Source organism: Nesoenas mayeri (genome assembly GCF_963082525.1).
Source record: "Nesoenas mayeri genome assembly, chromosome: 2".
Classification (NCBI taxonomy): domain Eukaryota; kingdom Metazoa; phylum Chordata; class Aves; order Columbiformes; family Columbidae; genus Nesoenas; species Nesoenas mayeri.
Window position 1 is genome coordinate 39532874 of NC_137543.1, and position 18283 is coordinate 39551156.

Sequence of the window (18283 nt, forward strand, 5' to 3'; positions counted from 1 at the left end):
TGGGAAGTCACTACCGGTTTTGCGTCTGGCTGAGATGGAGTTAATCTTCCCCATGGCAGCCCTCACAATGCTGTGTTTTGTATCGGTAGCTAGAAAGGTGCTGGTAACACAGCAGTGTTTTGACTGCTGCTCAGCAGTGCTTGCACAGCATCAAGGCTGCCTCTCCAACATTCCCCCTCTCCAACAGGCTGGGAGCAAGCAAGATCTTGGGAAGGGATGCAGTTGGGACAGCTCACCCAAACTGACCAAAGGCATATCCCAAACCACATGATGCCTGCTCAGTAATAAAAGCTAAAAAAAAGGAGAGGTGGGTGGGCATTTGTCATTATCACATTTGTCTTCTGGAGCAACCATAATGTATATTGAACCCCTACTTCCCAGAAAGTGGCTGGACGTTGCCTGCTGATGGGAAGCAGAAACAAAAATCTTTTGTTTTATTTTGCTTCCACATGTGACCTTTGCTTTCGCTTTATTAAACTGCCCTTATCTTGATTCTCAAGTTTTTTCCATCTTATTTCCTTCCTCTCCCATCCTGCAGAGGAGGGGAGTAATAGGGCGGCTTTTGTGGGCACCTGGTATCCAGCCAAGGTCAACCCACCATATCACCAAAGGTAAATAGTCAAAGCTGAATCTCTCAGGGGTATTGGAAAAGAGGTTATCAAGATATGAGAAAAAGAAGTGGCAAAAAATAGAAATGCAAGTATATCTTAGTAAATACCTAAAATAGCTATTAAATCAGTCAAATAAGCATATGCCTGTGCTTCTGCTTGTACTTGAGTCTGGACAGTGAAAGTGATAGACGATAAAAAGATGTACAAAAGTGATGTCAATCATAAAAAGGGTTATGAATTATTTTAGTTGGAAACCTTCAGGGCCAATAAAAGACAAACATGAAAATATTCTAACCCTTTCTTACAAGCAAATGAAAAGATGTGTCAAGCATTATATATCAAAGAGGTTTCACACTGAAAAAATAGGCAACTTTGATATAGCTGACAAGATGGAGGAACTTGATATTATTGATGTAGAAATGATCAGTGGAGAACTCAAAACAGATGTTATTAAGATTCATAATATATGATATGAAAATCAACTGCAGATCTCTTCAGCAACAATGATGAAGAAAATTTGCTGTAATGATTCAAATGAGCAGGGGAGAAGGACCAGGAAAAAAAAATGAACCTGTGTACATTTATGAAATAGAGAAGACGGTTAAAAGCATATGTGATCATGATGCTGCCGGCCACAAAGAAACTGCTTTGCCCAGTTATGCTGAAAAGGATATGCCTTGCTCAAGAATGCTCAAGAAAAATAAGCAGTTTTCACCCTATCCACTTCTGAGTGGATCATATTTCATGCAACGTTGCTGAAGGAAGTGAATAGCAACACCCATTCTCCCAAAGAGAGCAGATTTTTTTCCCCAGAAATCCATTAAAAGTATATATGAGAGATATGTGTAGACTTTACGGAATCTTTAATGAGAAAAAAAAAAAACAAACAACATTATATAATCCAACCAACAATGAGGAGTCTGGTAAAATGTTACCAGTGGAATTAGAAAAAAGTATGTCTTCACACTCACATTTTCCAGGTTTGCCTCAGACTTCATTAGGTGTCAGACCTCCTGTGTGGAAAACCACTGACAGAAGTTGCTTTGGGAGAGCTGGATTCCACTGACACGTGACTCCTCAATATGTCAATCAACCAAAGACTGATAACCAAATTAATTTTATAAGTAGCTAGTAGTAAACAAAGGTATGGAAGGCACTATCAGTCAGAATCATACCACACTGTAAGAGAAATCTTGGGAATCAGGGTTGAATTTTCTTCTATAGGCAGTATGAATGACAACTACTTCTTTTATCACTCCAGAGAGTGAGGTGGTTGCTCCTTTCGAAGGGGAATTACTGAATACAGAAATTGAGTATCATCAGCTCTATACTGTGTGTCATTGCTGACCTTTTACTACGTGTATTTTTGTATGGATGACAGAAATGATCTGCCTAAAGGAAGACAAAAATATTTTTCTGTGGATTTTACTATTCCTTATGCAGAACAAGTTGGGTAAGAGGAACCAAAACTGTTTAGATCCAGAGACAGCTACAACCACCTGATGCTTTTCAAGTGAGGAAGTGAGCTTTCCTCAGATAAACTGATTTGTTGTTGTTTGGTTTCTTCTTGTTGTTGTTATATTTTTTTCCCCTGCGAAATACAGTTTTCTGAGAGAACTGCAAGACAAAGGAAAAGGAGGTGAGCCCCAAAGGACTCTTTGTGACACAATAATTCAAGAGGAAATTCTTCCAAAGCAGCAACCCAACCAAATTAATGGGACTGGTCCAGCCCATTTAGAAATATGATAGTGTTTTGACTGGCTTTCTTGAAACAGATGAAGTAATTATGGAACAAAAATACTAAAATGTAGGTTGCAAATCGAAAATTAGAAAAAGTCAGCATTACAGTTGTTCCCAAAATGTCCCCTGTGCAGTATAAGTGGACAAAATAGGCTATAATAAATGTTTAAGTATGATTTCTTATGCAATAATCACCAAGGGAAAAAATAAACATATTTTAAATTGCAAGGCCAGTACTTAATAATTTTTGTGTACTTCATTTTCTGTGAATGCAGTGGCTAAGTACATAATTTTCCTATTTAAAAATCAAAACCAAAACAACAACAACAACCAAAACAAAACAAAACAAAACAAACCCAGCCAATCTACCTGAAGCCTTTAATCAATGTTTTATTTGTATTTCATTGTCAGGATTTGAAACTCTAAATTTCTGTAATAAACACTGCTTTTTAACTAAGATTAGTAATTTCATGATCTAGCAGCACTAAGGCTTTTTCCTGGATGGGATGGGATATATCTTCCTTGCCATGTTGACAGCACTGGTGTGTAGTAGCTGCTTAAGCTGAGATCCCAAAGAAGGCAGAAATAGGATTCTTGAGCCTTGTATTGAATTCATAGTAATGGTGAAAGTAAGCCAGCCTGCTTTCCCCCATTCCTCTGAAGCCAATACAATTTTTTAGTACATGCCAATTCCCAACAGGTACAGATTAGTGTTGCAGGTGCAGTGTGGCCCCTGGTTTGGAATGTTAATGTTATGTTATGTCATTATTTTGGCAGATCATCACATTTTCTCAGGAATTGCCAGTGAAAAACAATTTAAGGGGTTTATAAATTATTACAATTCAGTTGAGTTGAAAACTCTATTCCATGTGAATTGTGATGTTAGGAATTCTGAAAGAAAAATTTCATTAATTTATTATCACACAAGTTATCAGCAACTTCCTAAATCACTCTAACCTCTCTACAGTAGAGTATACTTATATGTGTGGATATTTAATCTCTGCCTTCTGGCAACCACTGTTTCAGGGTTTGTTGTTTCTGGGGAAAGGGCTGTGTTTTAGGTTTCCTAAAGAACTGAAAATTGTATATTGATGATCTGATGTTTTATACTTCTTTATTTCTGTTTGTATTGCTTTTTATTGTGTAGCTTATATAATTAATTCATTTTTTTTCACACTAATAGTAATTCTCGCATAGTCAATACAGAGAATTACTGAAGAAATTTGATTAATTGAAGTTGCTACCCATTCAATTATAAATTATTGATAATGGAGAAACATATGTAACAAGTAAGTACGCAAAATAATAGTCAAAATTTTAGTGCTTTTGAACTCAACGCACAATGACATCCTGCCAGACCCCACATTGTTATCTGAAGGAAGCAGCTCTGGAACCAGTTAGCTGGAACAACCAGGATCTTTACTCCAAACATGAGCAGTACTGATCACTTCAATGAAGATAGAGGCAGCAGGGAGGCCCTGTCTGTCAAAAGTCAGCAAAAAAAGAGGCAGAAAAAGGATCAGCAGACATCACCACAGCAAGCGTAGTTACAAGGTCTTGAGAAAAATGCCAGAAGGAAAACTTCAGTATGTGAAGGTCTTGAACAAATAAATCATGCCTTGTTTTTTACTTCCTCATGTTGTTGCATGCAGTCATTAATAGAAGCTTGTTCACAACGAAACACCTGATGTTTTAATCTATTCCCTAGCATAAAAAAAAATAAATTATAAAAGCAGAAAGTCATAGTTAATTTTCCTTGAGATCTAATTGGTTTGATGCTAAGAAAGTAAGGGGTTGGGTGTTTTGATGAACATATTATAGTTTACTGGAATAACTGCACCTTGAAGTCTTTTTTAAAAGTAGCAAAGATTACTTTTCAGGACATGGCACTGAAGATGTTTGCACTATAACAGGGAAGATATGGCCTTTGAAAGATTTAATACATAAAAGCTGTAATTTGGTATACTGGGATGGCTTGTTAAAATTGCAGTTTGTTAATAGTACGTTTGGTATCCTTTTTTTTTCCTCTGTTTTTTATCTCACAGTTCAGAGTTTATTAAAAGCAGATAATTAGGTAGTGAGAGTCCATTCCTGTACATCTAAGCACAGTCTTACAACATATTTTTGCTACAGCAGAATTCATTTTCTTAAAAGCAAATGCTTCTCTTTATTCCAGCCAATGCTTTGACTTCACAAAACTGTTACTAAGAAGGCCTTATGGCAATACCAGAAAAAAACTACAAGTGATAAAGTCTTTGCAAAACAAATCCCAATACTTTGTATTTAGTTTCACTCCACAAAACCACATGAAAAGCAGAGTGCTTCCAGTCTCTCTCTGTTGCTTTTTTTCTGTGATTTGCCAGAACTCTTCATGTTTCCATTCCTTTGCATTCAGTTGACTTAACTTTGGTTAATATTTTGCAATGTTAGTATTAATCAACAGTGCTTAACAGTCAAGTAAATGCATTGGTTTAATTTCTGCATGAGAAGTATATTAAGCCATAAGGTACTTAAGCAAATATTTAAAGTGGATCAATAGTCTTACTACTGGATTTTGTATCCATAGTTGAATCTGTTGGGGTTACTTACATGCATGTGAGTATATGTGTTACAGAATCAGAGGTTATCTAAAAAATTTTGTGTTCTTGCTCTTTGGAAATGCGTGAATCCTTTAATATGTCAGCTTTGGAAATAATTAGATAAGGAAGTGCCCTGACTTCAGCCATGTGATCTTCTAACTCATAGTTTCATGAAAGCTGGAAAACAGATTTTTTATTCATCTATTCTGACCTAGTCATGCGCAGTAGTTCTATCAAGGGCCCCACAACATGACCGAAGGCAGGAATTAGCCCATTTTTCACTCTAGAAATAAGAAACTGCATGATATAGTGCAGCACTGGAAGACCGAGGCACAGTGGAGCCGTGTGTAAGCAGGACAATGATGAACACCTTCCTCCCCTCTGCCTGGCCAGGGTACTTCACCTCTACTCTGCCACTTCCCTAATCCCAACTACAGCCTCTCCTGAGAGGATACAGCTACTTGAGGTGCTGAGCTACAAGTCACATCTGTTCTTGACGCTGGGGACTTCTTCCAGCATAACTATTTCCATTTTTTCTTTTGCTTTGCTTCCTATTACGCCGTCATGTTCACACTGGAGCAATTCACCACATGCAGAAATTAATCTTATCCATGTCTTGCGTGCCCTCCTTATTTGCTTGGCACCACCAGCCTGGCAAGTGGTTCTTTTCTTGATATACCCTTAGCATAGTAACAATTCTTATTTCCCTGCGTACTTCAGGATAACAAAATAACCATTTTTTTGAAGATGCATTTGTAGACACATTTATAGTGAGTCATAAACTTGGCCAGGCTTAGATGGCAGCCAAGTGATTTATTTTCCACCACACCTTCAGGAGATGTAGAGATTCTTCAGGGCACAAAAAAGCAGACAAAGGGATTTGCCCAGTCCACCATAGTGTAAGAGCTGGACCAGGACTGAAGTCTGTCTGTGCGTCAGGGGGGGATCTACTTCAGGTTTCCTTTTGTATTTTTTCAGGAAGCAAGATTAACGAAGACTTTGTCTTCAAGGCACTGGTGTGACAAGTAGGAAACACTGAGTTATTTCTTCCCTCTGCCACTGATTTACTATCTGACCATGTTCAGTCCCTGTGAGACTCTCCATCAGGCCTGAGATGCACTCCTGCCCTGGGATGCAGACAGCTGCAAGCTGTCCGGCCCTGTCTGATCGGTCCAGGGAGCCACCAGCACTCCTAGCCCCCAGGGAACCCCCTACCCCTGGCACACTCTTCTTCATTTAGGGCAGGTACTCCATACTTCTCCTGTCTATTTAGATTGCAATTTCTCTGGGGTAGGGATTAAGCCTTGCTTTATTATTTTCATCCTGGTGTCCTAGGACCTGGGTTAGGGCTGATGCAAAAAAATGGACAAATTCACATGAAAAATTGATTTAGTTGTTGGTGAGTACAAACTAACCAGTATTGGTACAATGTCCTTTTAAATACATCGTGCGATAAGCAACCACCCAACTCAACAGCTGTGGTCTGGGTTGACTGGGCAAGAGTTTGGTGCAGCTACGTTTAAAGGCTGTGAATGTAACTGCTTGCATTTTATTACATTTGACAATTGCCTGTAGGTTACCTCTCTGCATTATATGATAAGATAACCTTTGCTATTCACTGTCTTTCTCTGGCTCTAGTGTAGTTGAATGAGACAGCACATCAAACTCCTTAAACTTGCTCTTGTTCAGTTTCATATGACTGGTGATTGTTCAGCTTCCCAATTTTTTTCAGATCTCTTTGTAAGGCCTCTCTGCCCTCAAAGGAGTCCACATCTCCTCCTAGTTTAGTATCATTGGCAAACTTAATTAATGTACATTCAATTCCTTCATCCAGATCATTTATAAAAACATTAAAGAGCACTGGCCCTGAAATTGAGCCCTGGGGAACCCTCCTGGTGGTTGATCATCAGCCTGAGGTAACATCATTTACTATAACTCCTTGAGACCAATCCATCAGCCAGTTGTTCACCCAACATATTATGGACTTGTCTATCTGTGTGCTGGACACTTTATCCAGAAGGATAATGAGAGAGGCAGTAACGAAAGCTTTGCTAAAGTCCCAAACCACCACATCTACTGGCTTCACTTGGTCAACCAGATGGATGACTTTTTCATAAAAGGAAATTAAGTTGGTTAAGCAGGAGTTTATATTTATGTTCTTAATTGCAAGATAGCTTAAAGCAGCTTCTGAGTTTATCCTCTTCAAAGGCTTTTGACAAAGCTAAATTAATCCTATAAACAGAGGGTAGGAAGTGACTGGACAGTATCTCATACATCTCCTGCAATGCATCATCGTAAGTACTCCTACTTTGACTTCTTCAGTAAACATTCCAAAGATGAGGAGACCACAGAGTGCCTCTGTTACCTGTTCAGGCCCTAAACAAGCATAATCATTGCAAAATTATTTCTAATTTTCGTCCATCTAATACTACTAAATATTACTTAATTTACTTTTATACTCTATTTCCAACCCCAGAGAAACTGGAAACTTTTCACTATCACCTTTCATTAAGGTAAATTTTTATATATAGGAAGATTCCTATCTCATCTCCTATTGTCCTAAACTTTTATTACATTGTTCTATTTTCCAGACTTCATGTTTTACTATTCTTTTCCAGACTTATCTCAGGTTTACCTCTCATGCTAGTACTTTGGTTACAGGTCAGATGAGGTGAGTAAAGGTAAATAACTACTGGTGTCCTGTAGAAAGCACTCTGTTAATACAGCTCACAGACACTTCTTCCTCAATGCTATCACCTTACTGTATCATTCTATTTGTAGTCCATCACTGACTCTCAAACTCTTTTGTGCCCAATCAGTATTTTCTCTGTTAACGAACCATGAATATTTAACAAAACAAGGGGTGAGAAAATCTCGGTAGAGCCAAATGTGTCAGCCATGACTGAACCAGTAATGGCAGGTGTGCCTGGTGCCTCTCAGGGCTCTTTGGCTTCTAACATGGAGTCTACACTTGATATGCCTCTTTTTTGAAGTAAACACCCAAATGATCATGAATTACTTTTAAATGAATTATATAAAATGTTCTGTGAAAGCAGGTGAATGAACAGGTACCTGTGTATACATTTCAGCAGAGAATAATAATAAGATGTTGTAAAAAGGAAAGGCATTCATTGGCAGCTATGACATCTACAAATTGTCGTTTTCCCCAGACTTGCAAAGCTCTTTTATTCAACAGAACTGAAGGCTTTATCAGAGTGAAAATGAATTTATATTGCAATAGCTAGCTAAAGTGGCTTACATGTAAATAAGAACCTAAGAAATGGAAAGATTTCCTACTGTTTCTCCCTAAGTCAGAGTTTATTCCTCCTCCTTTTTTAATCTCGGTTTTCAAATGAATATTGCAGTGCATTTGGAAGTAGGAGTTCAGCCCTGGCAAGAAAAGCATATGTCTGTGGTCACACCATGGCAGTGACCTTGTGCTTGTTCACTCTTTTTTCCATCTTTATTAATTTGTTCCTATCTGAATGTATGGAATTCAGTTCCTCTGTTGACATGATATAAAACCAGAAGAGCTGAAATTATGGCTTTGTGGAAGGGAGCACAGGACTACCTGTGGGAAAGAACAAGGAAGGTGTAGGGATGGCTTGTAGCTGGAAGTTAATGAAGAAAACCATATTGATCTAAAAAGGTAAAAAAAAAAAGTCTTGAGCTCCTTCTTTGCCCATTTGGATCATCAGCTGCATGTCTTGTGAAATATGTGAGAGTACACATCTTTTAAAGTGCACATGAGAGTGGTTCTACTGGGTCACACCAAAGGTTCCTCTGGTCCCAAATCCTTCTTGTGACAGTGAACAGCAGCAGGTCCCTAACAAGGTGTTTGATACGCAGCAGGCTGGTAAGGTTAAAATAGAAAACATATTAATTTGCCTTAGAAAAGCAAGTATTTCTTCTTATGTATATTGATATCTTAACTTCAAAAACATGGTAGTCATTTCACTTGTCACCACTGATAGACATAAGGAGTTATTTTTCACCACCTCTTGGATTTCTATTTTATAAAATCTAATTGATGTTAAATTCAAAGAAGAATATCTAAAATAAATAGAATGTTTTCTGATTATATTTTCTATATAAAGCAATAACTTGTAATCTTATGGTTTCAATCAAATCCTGAATTTCCATTCTCTAAAGGTGTATTATGGGATATTATATAAATAATCCATGTGCATTTTTTAAATAATTTGTACTGATCATATAGCATCATAATGTTACTTGGTGCTGTGATTTATACTGCCTATATGAAAGATAACTGGCACCACATGTGTTAAGGCATGCACAGACATGCACCATCCACTGTGTCTGCAATGTAAAAGTGATACCATGTTTCTGTAACAAAAAAAGCACCAGAGAAGATATTTGCATATTACCTTTCCCTTTTCCTTAAAAATTAATCTTTACTGATGCAAGTTTGCTCAGCGTGAGCAGAAAATAGGCATTTACATAGGAAATAGTCCCAGCAGGAAGCTAACTGGCTGGCTTTGCCCTCTGTCCCCTGCTACAAATGGACCCTCCAGGAAGTTTCCAGGGCTGAGATTATCATGGGCTGGGAGCAAGGGATAGTTGTTTTTTATTGCTCCTTTGGTTGCTGTGCTTATTAAAATTAAAAACTGTGAGAGTACAATCAGAATTTAAGACAAAAATTTCTTCTTCCTCAAGGAGTGATTCCATTTTCTTCTTTTCAGAAATCAGTTCTTCAGTCAGGGCACATTAATTATGATGCTCCACCTGTTTTATTGGCTAACCCATGACAAAAGAGGCAAAATGTCTTGTATTAGAAAGCTTTAACAATTCAATTTTTAGGCTGGTTTATTGAAATGTCTCTACTCCTCCATCATTACTCTTGTCCTCCACCACTGCCTGGTCTGTTAAGTTTTTAGGCACATGTGACAGACGGGTGCTTCTGCTGTTTCCTTCCTTGTATTATCAAGACTGTCCCAGAGATACACGGTTGGGGCACTTTCATCAAACATGAGAGCTGATGTCTCCCTCATCCTTCAACCTCACTAGGGTAGACAAGCATCCTGAAGCAGGGTGACCATGGTGGCAGGGCAGTATTTACTCCAACATGCTGTTCAGCTGTTTCAATGCAGCTCAGCACCTCCCACACCATGCACATCTTGACCAAATTCATGCTATCTGCTGCAACACCTCTGGGATCATCCAGCCTGTTAATGACAGCTGTTCCCAAGCATCCATCATGCTGCTCTGAGTGTGCTTGTAGTGAAAGATGCTCATCAGCTACCAGGGTGTGGTGAAAAAGCAATTATTTTTATGTAAAATGCAGTTGATACAGAGGCTCGGAGTCCATAGGAAAGAGTCTAAAATAGATCATGGCCTGGAGAAATAATATATCAAGAAATTGTTAAAATTAAAAAAATTCAAATGTATTTAAGAATTCCAGCTCAGAAACTCCACTCTTTTCTGTCGCTGCTACTGCATGTAGCCTATTAAATAACTAGTCAGAGAATTATGGAATTTTCCTCTCCTGACTCTTCGTAGTGTGTTCCTGCTGCAATGCATGAATTTGCCTTATCTCCTTTTAATTACATTGGCAAGTTAGAAACTGATCAAAATATCAGATATTTAGAAAACTTGATTTAGGAAAAGCTCTGACAAAAAAAAAAAAAAAAACAAAAACCAAAAAACATTCTGATGTCCTCCTACTGAGTCTCTCATTAAAAACCTCCTGTTCCTAAGAGCATGCATTCATGGTTACCAGCTGTTCCCAAGGGTCAAAGGGACAAAGAACCAAGTGGGATGGTTCGTACTATTCTGCTGCTATAGCTCTATCATATTGTTCTTTAGCAAAACCCAGCTGAGAGAATGACATGCACAGCCCACCTAGGAGTATGGGTCACTTTCTGGGGACAAGTGCTATCGCAGCTATATGCAGTTTCTCTTTTCTGATACTCAGACATAAACTCTCACACAAAATTGGGGTCTTTTGAGACAGTCTGGGAAGAAAAGGGACGCGCGTACGTGTGTGCTTGTTGTGTGTGTGTGATTGTGTGTATTTTTCTTAATCAACTGTCCTTCTCTCCAGTTTATAAAGCTTGGGGGTTGGATTTGGTTTCTTGTCTTCATAGGAGGGAGGTGGCACAGAGCCAGTTTCCCATCTGCCCTTCATTTTCCTTCGTTATCCCACAGCCCAGCTCCAGCAATCGCCTGTCTCACCCACGGGCACTGTCCTTCACAGCTCTTCAGTCAGCCCTCAGCCCCACACCATCCATTTACCTTCTCTTCCCTCTCACTATGTGTTTGATTGCCCTCCTCCCTCCCCCTCCTTGATGTTTTTTTTTCCCTTTCAGTCAGGCTTGTCCTGTTCTTCAACATATGCTTCATAACTTTCCCAGCTGTTGTTTTTCTTTCTCATTTTCAGATTTTTTCTCTCTCTTCTTTGATTCCCTTCTCATCCCTATCCAGGAATGTCATTTGTGTATGTCATCCTTCTGTCATTCACATGGACTACAACAGCCTTTCCAAACTCAGCTTCCTTTCTAAATGGTACTGAATTAAGTTGCCTCCTCCAAGCAAATGAAAACGTTTCAAGACAGACCTCCTTTTCATCTTCTTTGTCCAACATTTAATTTGTACATCTGTTACTCCCCAAAATGAGTATTCTGCTTTCTTCTTTTGCTACCTGAATTAAGCTACCATTTCAGACTACCTCGGCAATATAACAATGTAATATGAATTATTTTTAATAAAATATTCTTCTAGGCTATTTATTGGTCAATGCAATGCTTGAATCATGACCTCAGTCTGCATTACTGTAAGCATCCCCCAACACAGATGCACTGTCTTTTAACCAAACCCAAAGCCTTGCTGTGTAAAAATCATTCTGGTATTCAGGCTGGCCATATTTCAGATGCAGTCTCTCATAATAAATAGCTATAAGGCTGAGTTATTGCCACAGTTTGCCTGTAACTATAAATTAGTCTCAACAGATGTTTATTTCTTCATATTCTATTAAGCATCTGACATCATCCTTGAAATATATTGGAATAATCAGCATTTGGGACATATTAATTTATACCAACAGGATCTGCTGATGATAATATCCTTGTAATTACACCACTACGAGCATTCCCAGCAAGGACATCATTTTTTTTGTCGTGATCCTTTAAAATATTTATAGCTGTCAATTCGCCATTATGTCAGAGCATTTCCTTGTCCTTTAGTCTATCTCAATATGCTTTCCTACCGAATGGTAAGTATCTGACATTTGAGGCTCCTGGGTTAATAAAAGAGAATTTATGGCTAGCAGTTGACTTGGGAACATATGTTGTAAACAAAGTTGTAGTTTTTTCCTTCTGATTTACTTACAGAACTTTTGAAGCTATATGACAGTTTCTAAGACACAATAGTCCAGGCATGAAGACAGAAATTAATTATTATACTGCTGCAAGAAACAACATGCAACCTTCTGCCCCCCTACCCCAAGACCCTGTTTGCAGAGGATCATGATTAGAAATAGCCCTTGTGCTGGCTGTCTACACAGAAATAAATTTTACTCTGTCTGAACAACCTTGAAGGAAATATCGTTACTTGGGAGATTAATGAACACCTTCTGCTGAATTACTTGTTCACCCAAACCCCATCTCCCAGGTGTACAAGCAGGATATATTAGAAGGCAGTAGCAGACCTAGGAACAGCTGTGGTAGCTAGTGAAGGCTTTCCTCAATCCAACAACTGAAATGACACTCTTATCTGACTTCTTTAAAAGCTTCAGATTCACTAGAGGTACATCAGAGGACTGAGGACTTAGGTTTGGTGAGAATTATGAAATAACAAAGTGTGTGAAGGAGTATTCATAACCCAGCACATGGCACATATGTTTTTATGTGAAATCCTGGTTCAAGCCTCAACAAAACTGTACATTTGTGTGTATGCGTGTATTTGTTTTACAAACTGGGATTTTTTTATGATGCAAAGATCAGTTTGACATCCTTCTGACACTCCACAATTTCAATTGAAAAATAAGTTGCTCTGTAAGCAGTGGTATATGAGAGGCCTTTGTAGGTTTTTGAGTTAACACCTTGCGGCTGGATTATTCTGCACCTCTGAGGACTGAGTTCTGATCAAAGTGAACGATGGTCCTTCCACTGCATGGACTCTCTAGTATATGTTAATATAGCTCAACATTTTTCCTCTCCCTCAGCATGGAACTAATCTGGTTTCTTAATTTTCTATCTATCTGTTCAATTTCCCATATTCAATACCTCTGAAGTTTTCTGTTCTATATAATATGTGATTAGTACTAACTAACAGATCCAAAATATACTACGCAGGACCTGGAGAAAAAGTGGTGACATTATCTCTAAGAAACCTGCCTAAAATATGAATATAAACTGAGCGTCACGATCCATCTTAGTTAGTGACTTGGAGATAAGAGAGATGATTCCTTGTGGTTTTTTCCTAGTCATCAAGGAGGTTTTGGTCAAAACAATAATCACCGCCTTTTTCAGTGATGTGGGAGCAAAAATAAAATTGTTTCCAGTGAACTTTTCAGATGTCACAAAACCCATGCAATGATAATTTATGAGGAGGACAGGTTTAGCTCTGCAGAAGAGCATGAATCACATGCTAGACTGTGACTACATTATGGATGAGAACGTATGACGCATCTACCAGTGGTGTTTGTATTTTAGGAAACAGTGATTTGAAAGTAGATTTGAGCTGAACATGAGCTCAAAATGTGACTGAGTAGCTAAGAAAACAGTGATAATCTTACATCTAAAAGAAGAGAACTATTGAGCAGAAGATATGGTGTTACCACGTGATGGTTTATAACTGGAAGTTTGTGTTCAGTTCATCCATCTGCAGATTAGCAAGAATGTTAAAATGATAGGAAAGGTCCAGAAAAGAATGGTGAAGAGTATTAGCAACTGGGAAAACCTCCTTAATTCTGAGAGTAAAGTTCAATCTATTTAAGCTTTGGCAGCATAAATATATTGCAAGACATAAAGCTAGTGCAATACTTTGCATAACATTACGTTTGCTGTGCTGGCTGCCCACAAGTATGTTCTTTACCTTGTGGACAACACAAGGTTGTTTTGCCCTAAGAAATAGAGGGCTAGCTGTTTTACACTCACTGTGGTTAAAAGTGAACACAAGAAGCTCTGCTGTAGATTAACTAATGTACTGTCTTCTTGTTGCCTGACAGTGACTTACCCTAGAGTGCCGTATCCTCAGTGAATTCAAAAGTACATGAAAAGATGACAAGGTCAGGACACGAAAGTACAAACATGGGAAGCTGTCATGGTTTGTTGTCCCTTTAAACTAACACAACCCAGTAGATGAAGCTAGAAACTTTGAGACTGGAAATAGAAACCTAGCTTTTTAGAGATGTTAGACCTACCAATTGCATTCCTGAAGCCAAAATTACAAATATTTCTAAAAGATCACATTGAAATTTTATCTTTGATACAAGGAATCCCTTAGATTGGATCTGATTTGTCCAAACAGTCACATTACACAAATAATGATATTTCCTTTTAAAAATCAATATCTTTGTAAGATTGTAAAGCTGTGAAGACGCTTGTTCCTCCTTGACATGTAAGCCATAGACTCACCATACTGCCAGGAGTATAAATGGTAAGAATGTCTGGACTGAAAATCAGTTTATGGATTATAGCCATCCTGACTTTAAATAACCCATTATAAATTATGACTTCTTTATAAATAACCCCTTATCATTCTACTTTAATGATAAAGAAAGAGAAGACACAGCCAGCTACCAATGAGATTAAAGTTAGGAAAGGCATGCTAAAGGCTGAGATCTTGCATATCAGTGTCACAGTGTCATATGAATAGATTGCACTAACATGCAGCTAAAATGTAAGCTTGTAAAAATCTTGCCATCACTGAAGACATGTCTGTAGAAAGGTTGCCCAAGGTATATGTTTGTAAGATATACACAATGCTTGTTTGTTTGGAGTGTTTTTGTGAAATATATATGAAATATATATTTCTTCTCATCAATAGGCTGCTTCCACTCTGCTTAAAAGGACATTGCACTCTTTGTTTCCTGTTCCTTAACAACTTTTGTTTTTGTCGATGCCTTTAGACAGTAAAAAAGGAGATTATTCCTCTATTTACTTACAGCACAAATCCTGATCCAAATCCTTGAAGCACTTGCCATGCTACAAAACCTCACAGAAATGACACATCTTGTCATTTGCATCCATAGAAGAGCTGAGCTTCAGTGGCTGAAGAGAGGTAGAATTTCTGTGTGATTTTTAATTTCACTAAAGAGCCTTAAGAAAGTATATTCTATCCTATTTGCCTCAGCCTTTCTTCTTTGAAGGTTAAAATTACACTTTCAGAAACAAGGTATCTTGCATCCAGGATCATTTCAGGTTTTGCACATGCACATATACACATATGTGGATGCATATTAAAACACTTGTAAAAAAAAGAGTGAAAAACTAACAAGAATCAATGATCTGTCAAAGTCTCGGTGCAGGAGCCTTAGACAACAGCACTCTCAGCTTTCCCAGAGCAGGATCTGATCTATGAGGTTAAGCACAAGGATTCATTTTGTTGAGGGATCACAAAGCCAAAGCTGGCTCTATATAATACCTAAATCCTTTAATGCAACCAACAGAGCCACAGTCCTTCTGCCCTCTAAAGCTGATACTTTTTATTAATTCAACGTACCTGTTCATTTGTCTTTCTTTCTAGGCCAGTTGCTAAAGGAAGGGTTTTGTGTTTGGAGGAAAGGCAAGCTCACAGTTCAGAGAGACGGGAGAAAAGCTGCTGACCCCTTTCCAGTCAATAGGAGTTTTATCGCTGGCTTCAGTTGTGGTTTTCACCAAATACTTTTGTATGTAGAATCATAGAATCACTGAATAGTTTGGGTCAGAAGGAACCTTCCAAGGTCATCTAGTCCAACCCCCCACAATGAGCAGGGACATCTTCAACTAGATCAGGTTGCTCAGAGCCCCGTCCAGCCTGAACTTGAACGTCTCCAGGGATGGGGTATCTACCACCTCTCTGGGCAACCTGGGCCAGTGTTTCACCACCCTCATTGTGAAAAATTTCTTCCTCATGTGTAGCCTGAATCTCACCTCTTCTAGTTTAAAACCATTACCCCTTGTCCTGTTGCAACAGGCCCTGCGAAAAAGTTTGTCCCCACCTTTCTTATTAGGCCCTTTTAAGTACTGAAAGGCTGCAATAAGGTCTCCCCAGAGCCTTCTCTTCTCCAGGCTGAACAACCCCAACTCTCTCAGCCCATCCTCATAGCAGAGGTGTTCCAGCCCTCTGATCATCTTGGTGGCCTCCTCTGCACCCTCTCAAACAGGTCCATGTCTTTCCTATACTGAAGGCTCCAGAGCTGGATGCAACTATGTTTCTATAACACAAATTCAAAGGTCCAATGTATTAACTCCTAAGGTTGAGACATTTTCATGGACAACTTTACAGCACTCCAAGACAAAATCCTACCTGGAACTCATCAGAATTTATCATACTCAAAACCTGAATCTGAATTTTGTTCTTTGGTCTGATTTTTATGAAAAATCAGCAGAACACACAGCAATTCTACAGCTGATTACATTTCTCCATCTCACTGTGAAGGCAGGGAAAATGAAATGGAAGGACTTCTGATGAACAGGACAATGTGAACATGATATTCCTGGACTAGCCTCTTTTCTCTGTATCACTTCAAATAGGTAGTGAAAGCTGACTAATCACATTAACATTTAAGGACATCACTTTATAATAATGGCTGGGAGATAACTTTGTTCATACCATCCCATAAAATAATGACCTGAACAGAAAATACGCTTTGGTTGAATCTCCTATTTATCAGACTAACAAGCATACAGTAACCAGGGAGTGTAGAAATTTCAATGTAATTTGTAGAACTCTCATAACACAGGCTGTAATTCTCCAAATGGTTGAAAAAAACAATCTGTTAAGAAGTCTGGAGACAGAATGAGTATGGTCAGTTCCTTCTGCACTAGAAGAGCTATGAGAACTCCTGTATGTTTTGAGACATTTGCTTTCTGTCAACCTGTTTGGCTAGTCTTTGATATTACTGAAGCAATTGTGTAATAATTGTTAACATATTTATAGCAAACAGACATGATCTGGCTGAAAACTGGAAATATTTATGGAGAAAAGCATGAGCTACTTATTTGACACACTGATATAGCTTTATCTTGTAATGGTGTTATGTCTGAAGAATGAGAGGTGACCAGGTCAGATGAAAGTTTTAGTGAACTCATAGTTACAAAATATACCAAAAATGGCTTTGCTGCTTCAAGTACGGTCACAAACAATCTATTGCAAGTTGAGTGTATATAAAAAGATAAGGACACTATCTACATTTACCTACTCTGATCCCAGTTGGCTGCAAAAAGCAGAAGAATCTTCCTGCCACAGTGATCGCGATTTTCCAGTACTCCCGGGAATCCATCTGTTAGAGCCCGTTTGATTCCTGGATCATCAGCCTTGAAGTTTTTGAACATATCCAGGTTTAGTTGGCGGTACTGGAAGTACTGAGCCAGTAGTCTGAAGGCCTCAGTTTGGTGAAACTTTCTGGCTCGGAGAAACCTCAAGATGAAGGCATCATCTGTACGTAAAAACCCAATGTCAGGCCTCGTGATGATCATGTCCCTGACTTGCTGGATATCCTGGTGCAAAATGTCTGGGTTTTCATTCAGTTCCAGGCGGGCTTTCTCTATAGTCTCTGGACTAAGTCCAGCTTGTAAATGGGTCATCTCTGCAAAAACTTCTTTTCCAAATCCTTAACTTCAAATATTTTAGCAGGAGAAGTGCTAATCCCATTCAACTGATGGTCTGCTGTGAGCATGAGCCATTCAGAAGCTTTTTGCTATCAAGCTGATATTGAACAAATGAAAGCAAACGGCTTTTCTTATTCTCGCAGAAGGAGTAGCAGGCAGTTCACATGTGGTATAATCCATTCAAAGGAAAGTGTTGTTTATTCCATTATGTACTGAAGAAAAAGCAAATATAAAAGAAAGATTAAATACCTATATAAAGCTTACAGGAATGCATTTCTGAACTTCATATAGCAATAAAATTGCTTTGTGTGCTTCATACTTAAGAGGATACTGGTCATATAATTTCAAAATTATAATTTCAACCATTTTCAGAATGCGTGCATATAAGATAAAGCAGCCATTGGCATCTGAATGTATGTGTTCAAGCTTTCAGAAAGGCAATGTGATTGACTATTAATACTAAACTGTATCAATTTACTATTGAAATACACTTGGCAAAGTTGTCTTACAGAAATGTGGGAGTTCCAGCATCCCATAACTTCAAGCTCAGGACAACAAAAGCAAAAACAATTGTCATTTT

General features: G+C 38.4%; 1 protein-coding gene across 1 annotated transcript in view; it reads right to left on the minus strand.

Annotated features, from left to right (window-relative positions):
- The window catches only part of CLVS1 (clavesin 1), a gene marked incomplete at both ends in the record, with an annotated part of 92413 nt that extends 74734 nt beyond the window's left edge, over nucleotides 1-17679 (minus strand). The window contains one exon of the mRNA XM_080339974.1: nucleotides 17291-17679. Within this exon, the coding sequence (XP_080196100.1) occupies nucleotides 17291-17679 (389 nt within the window). The remainder of the gene's footprint in view (nucleotides 1-17290) is intronic.
- Between the last annotated feature and the right edge of the window lie 604 nt (nucleotides 17680-18283).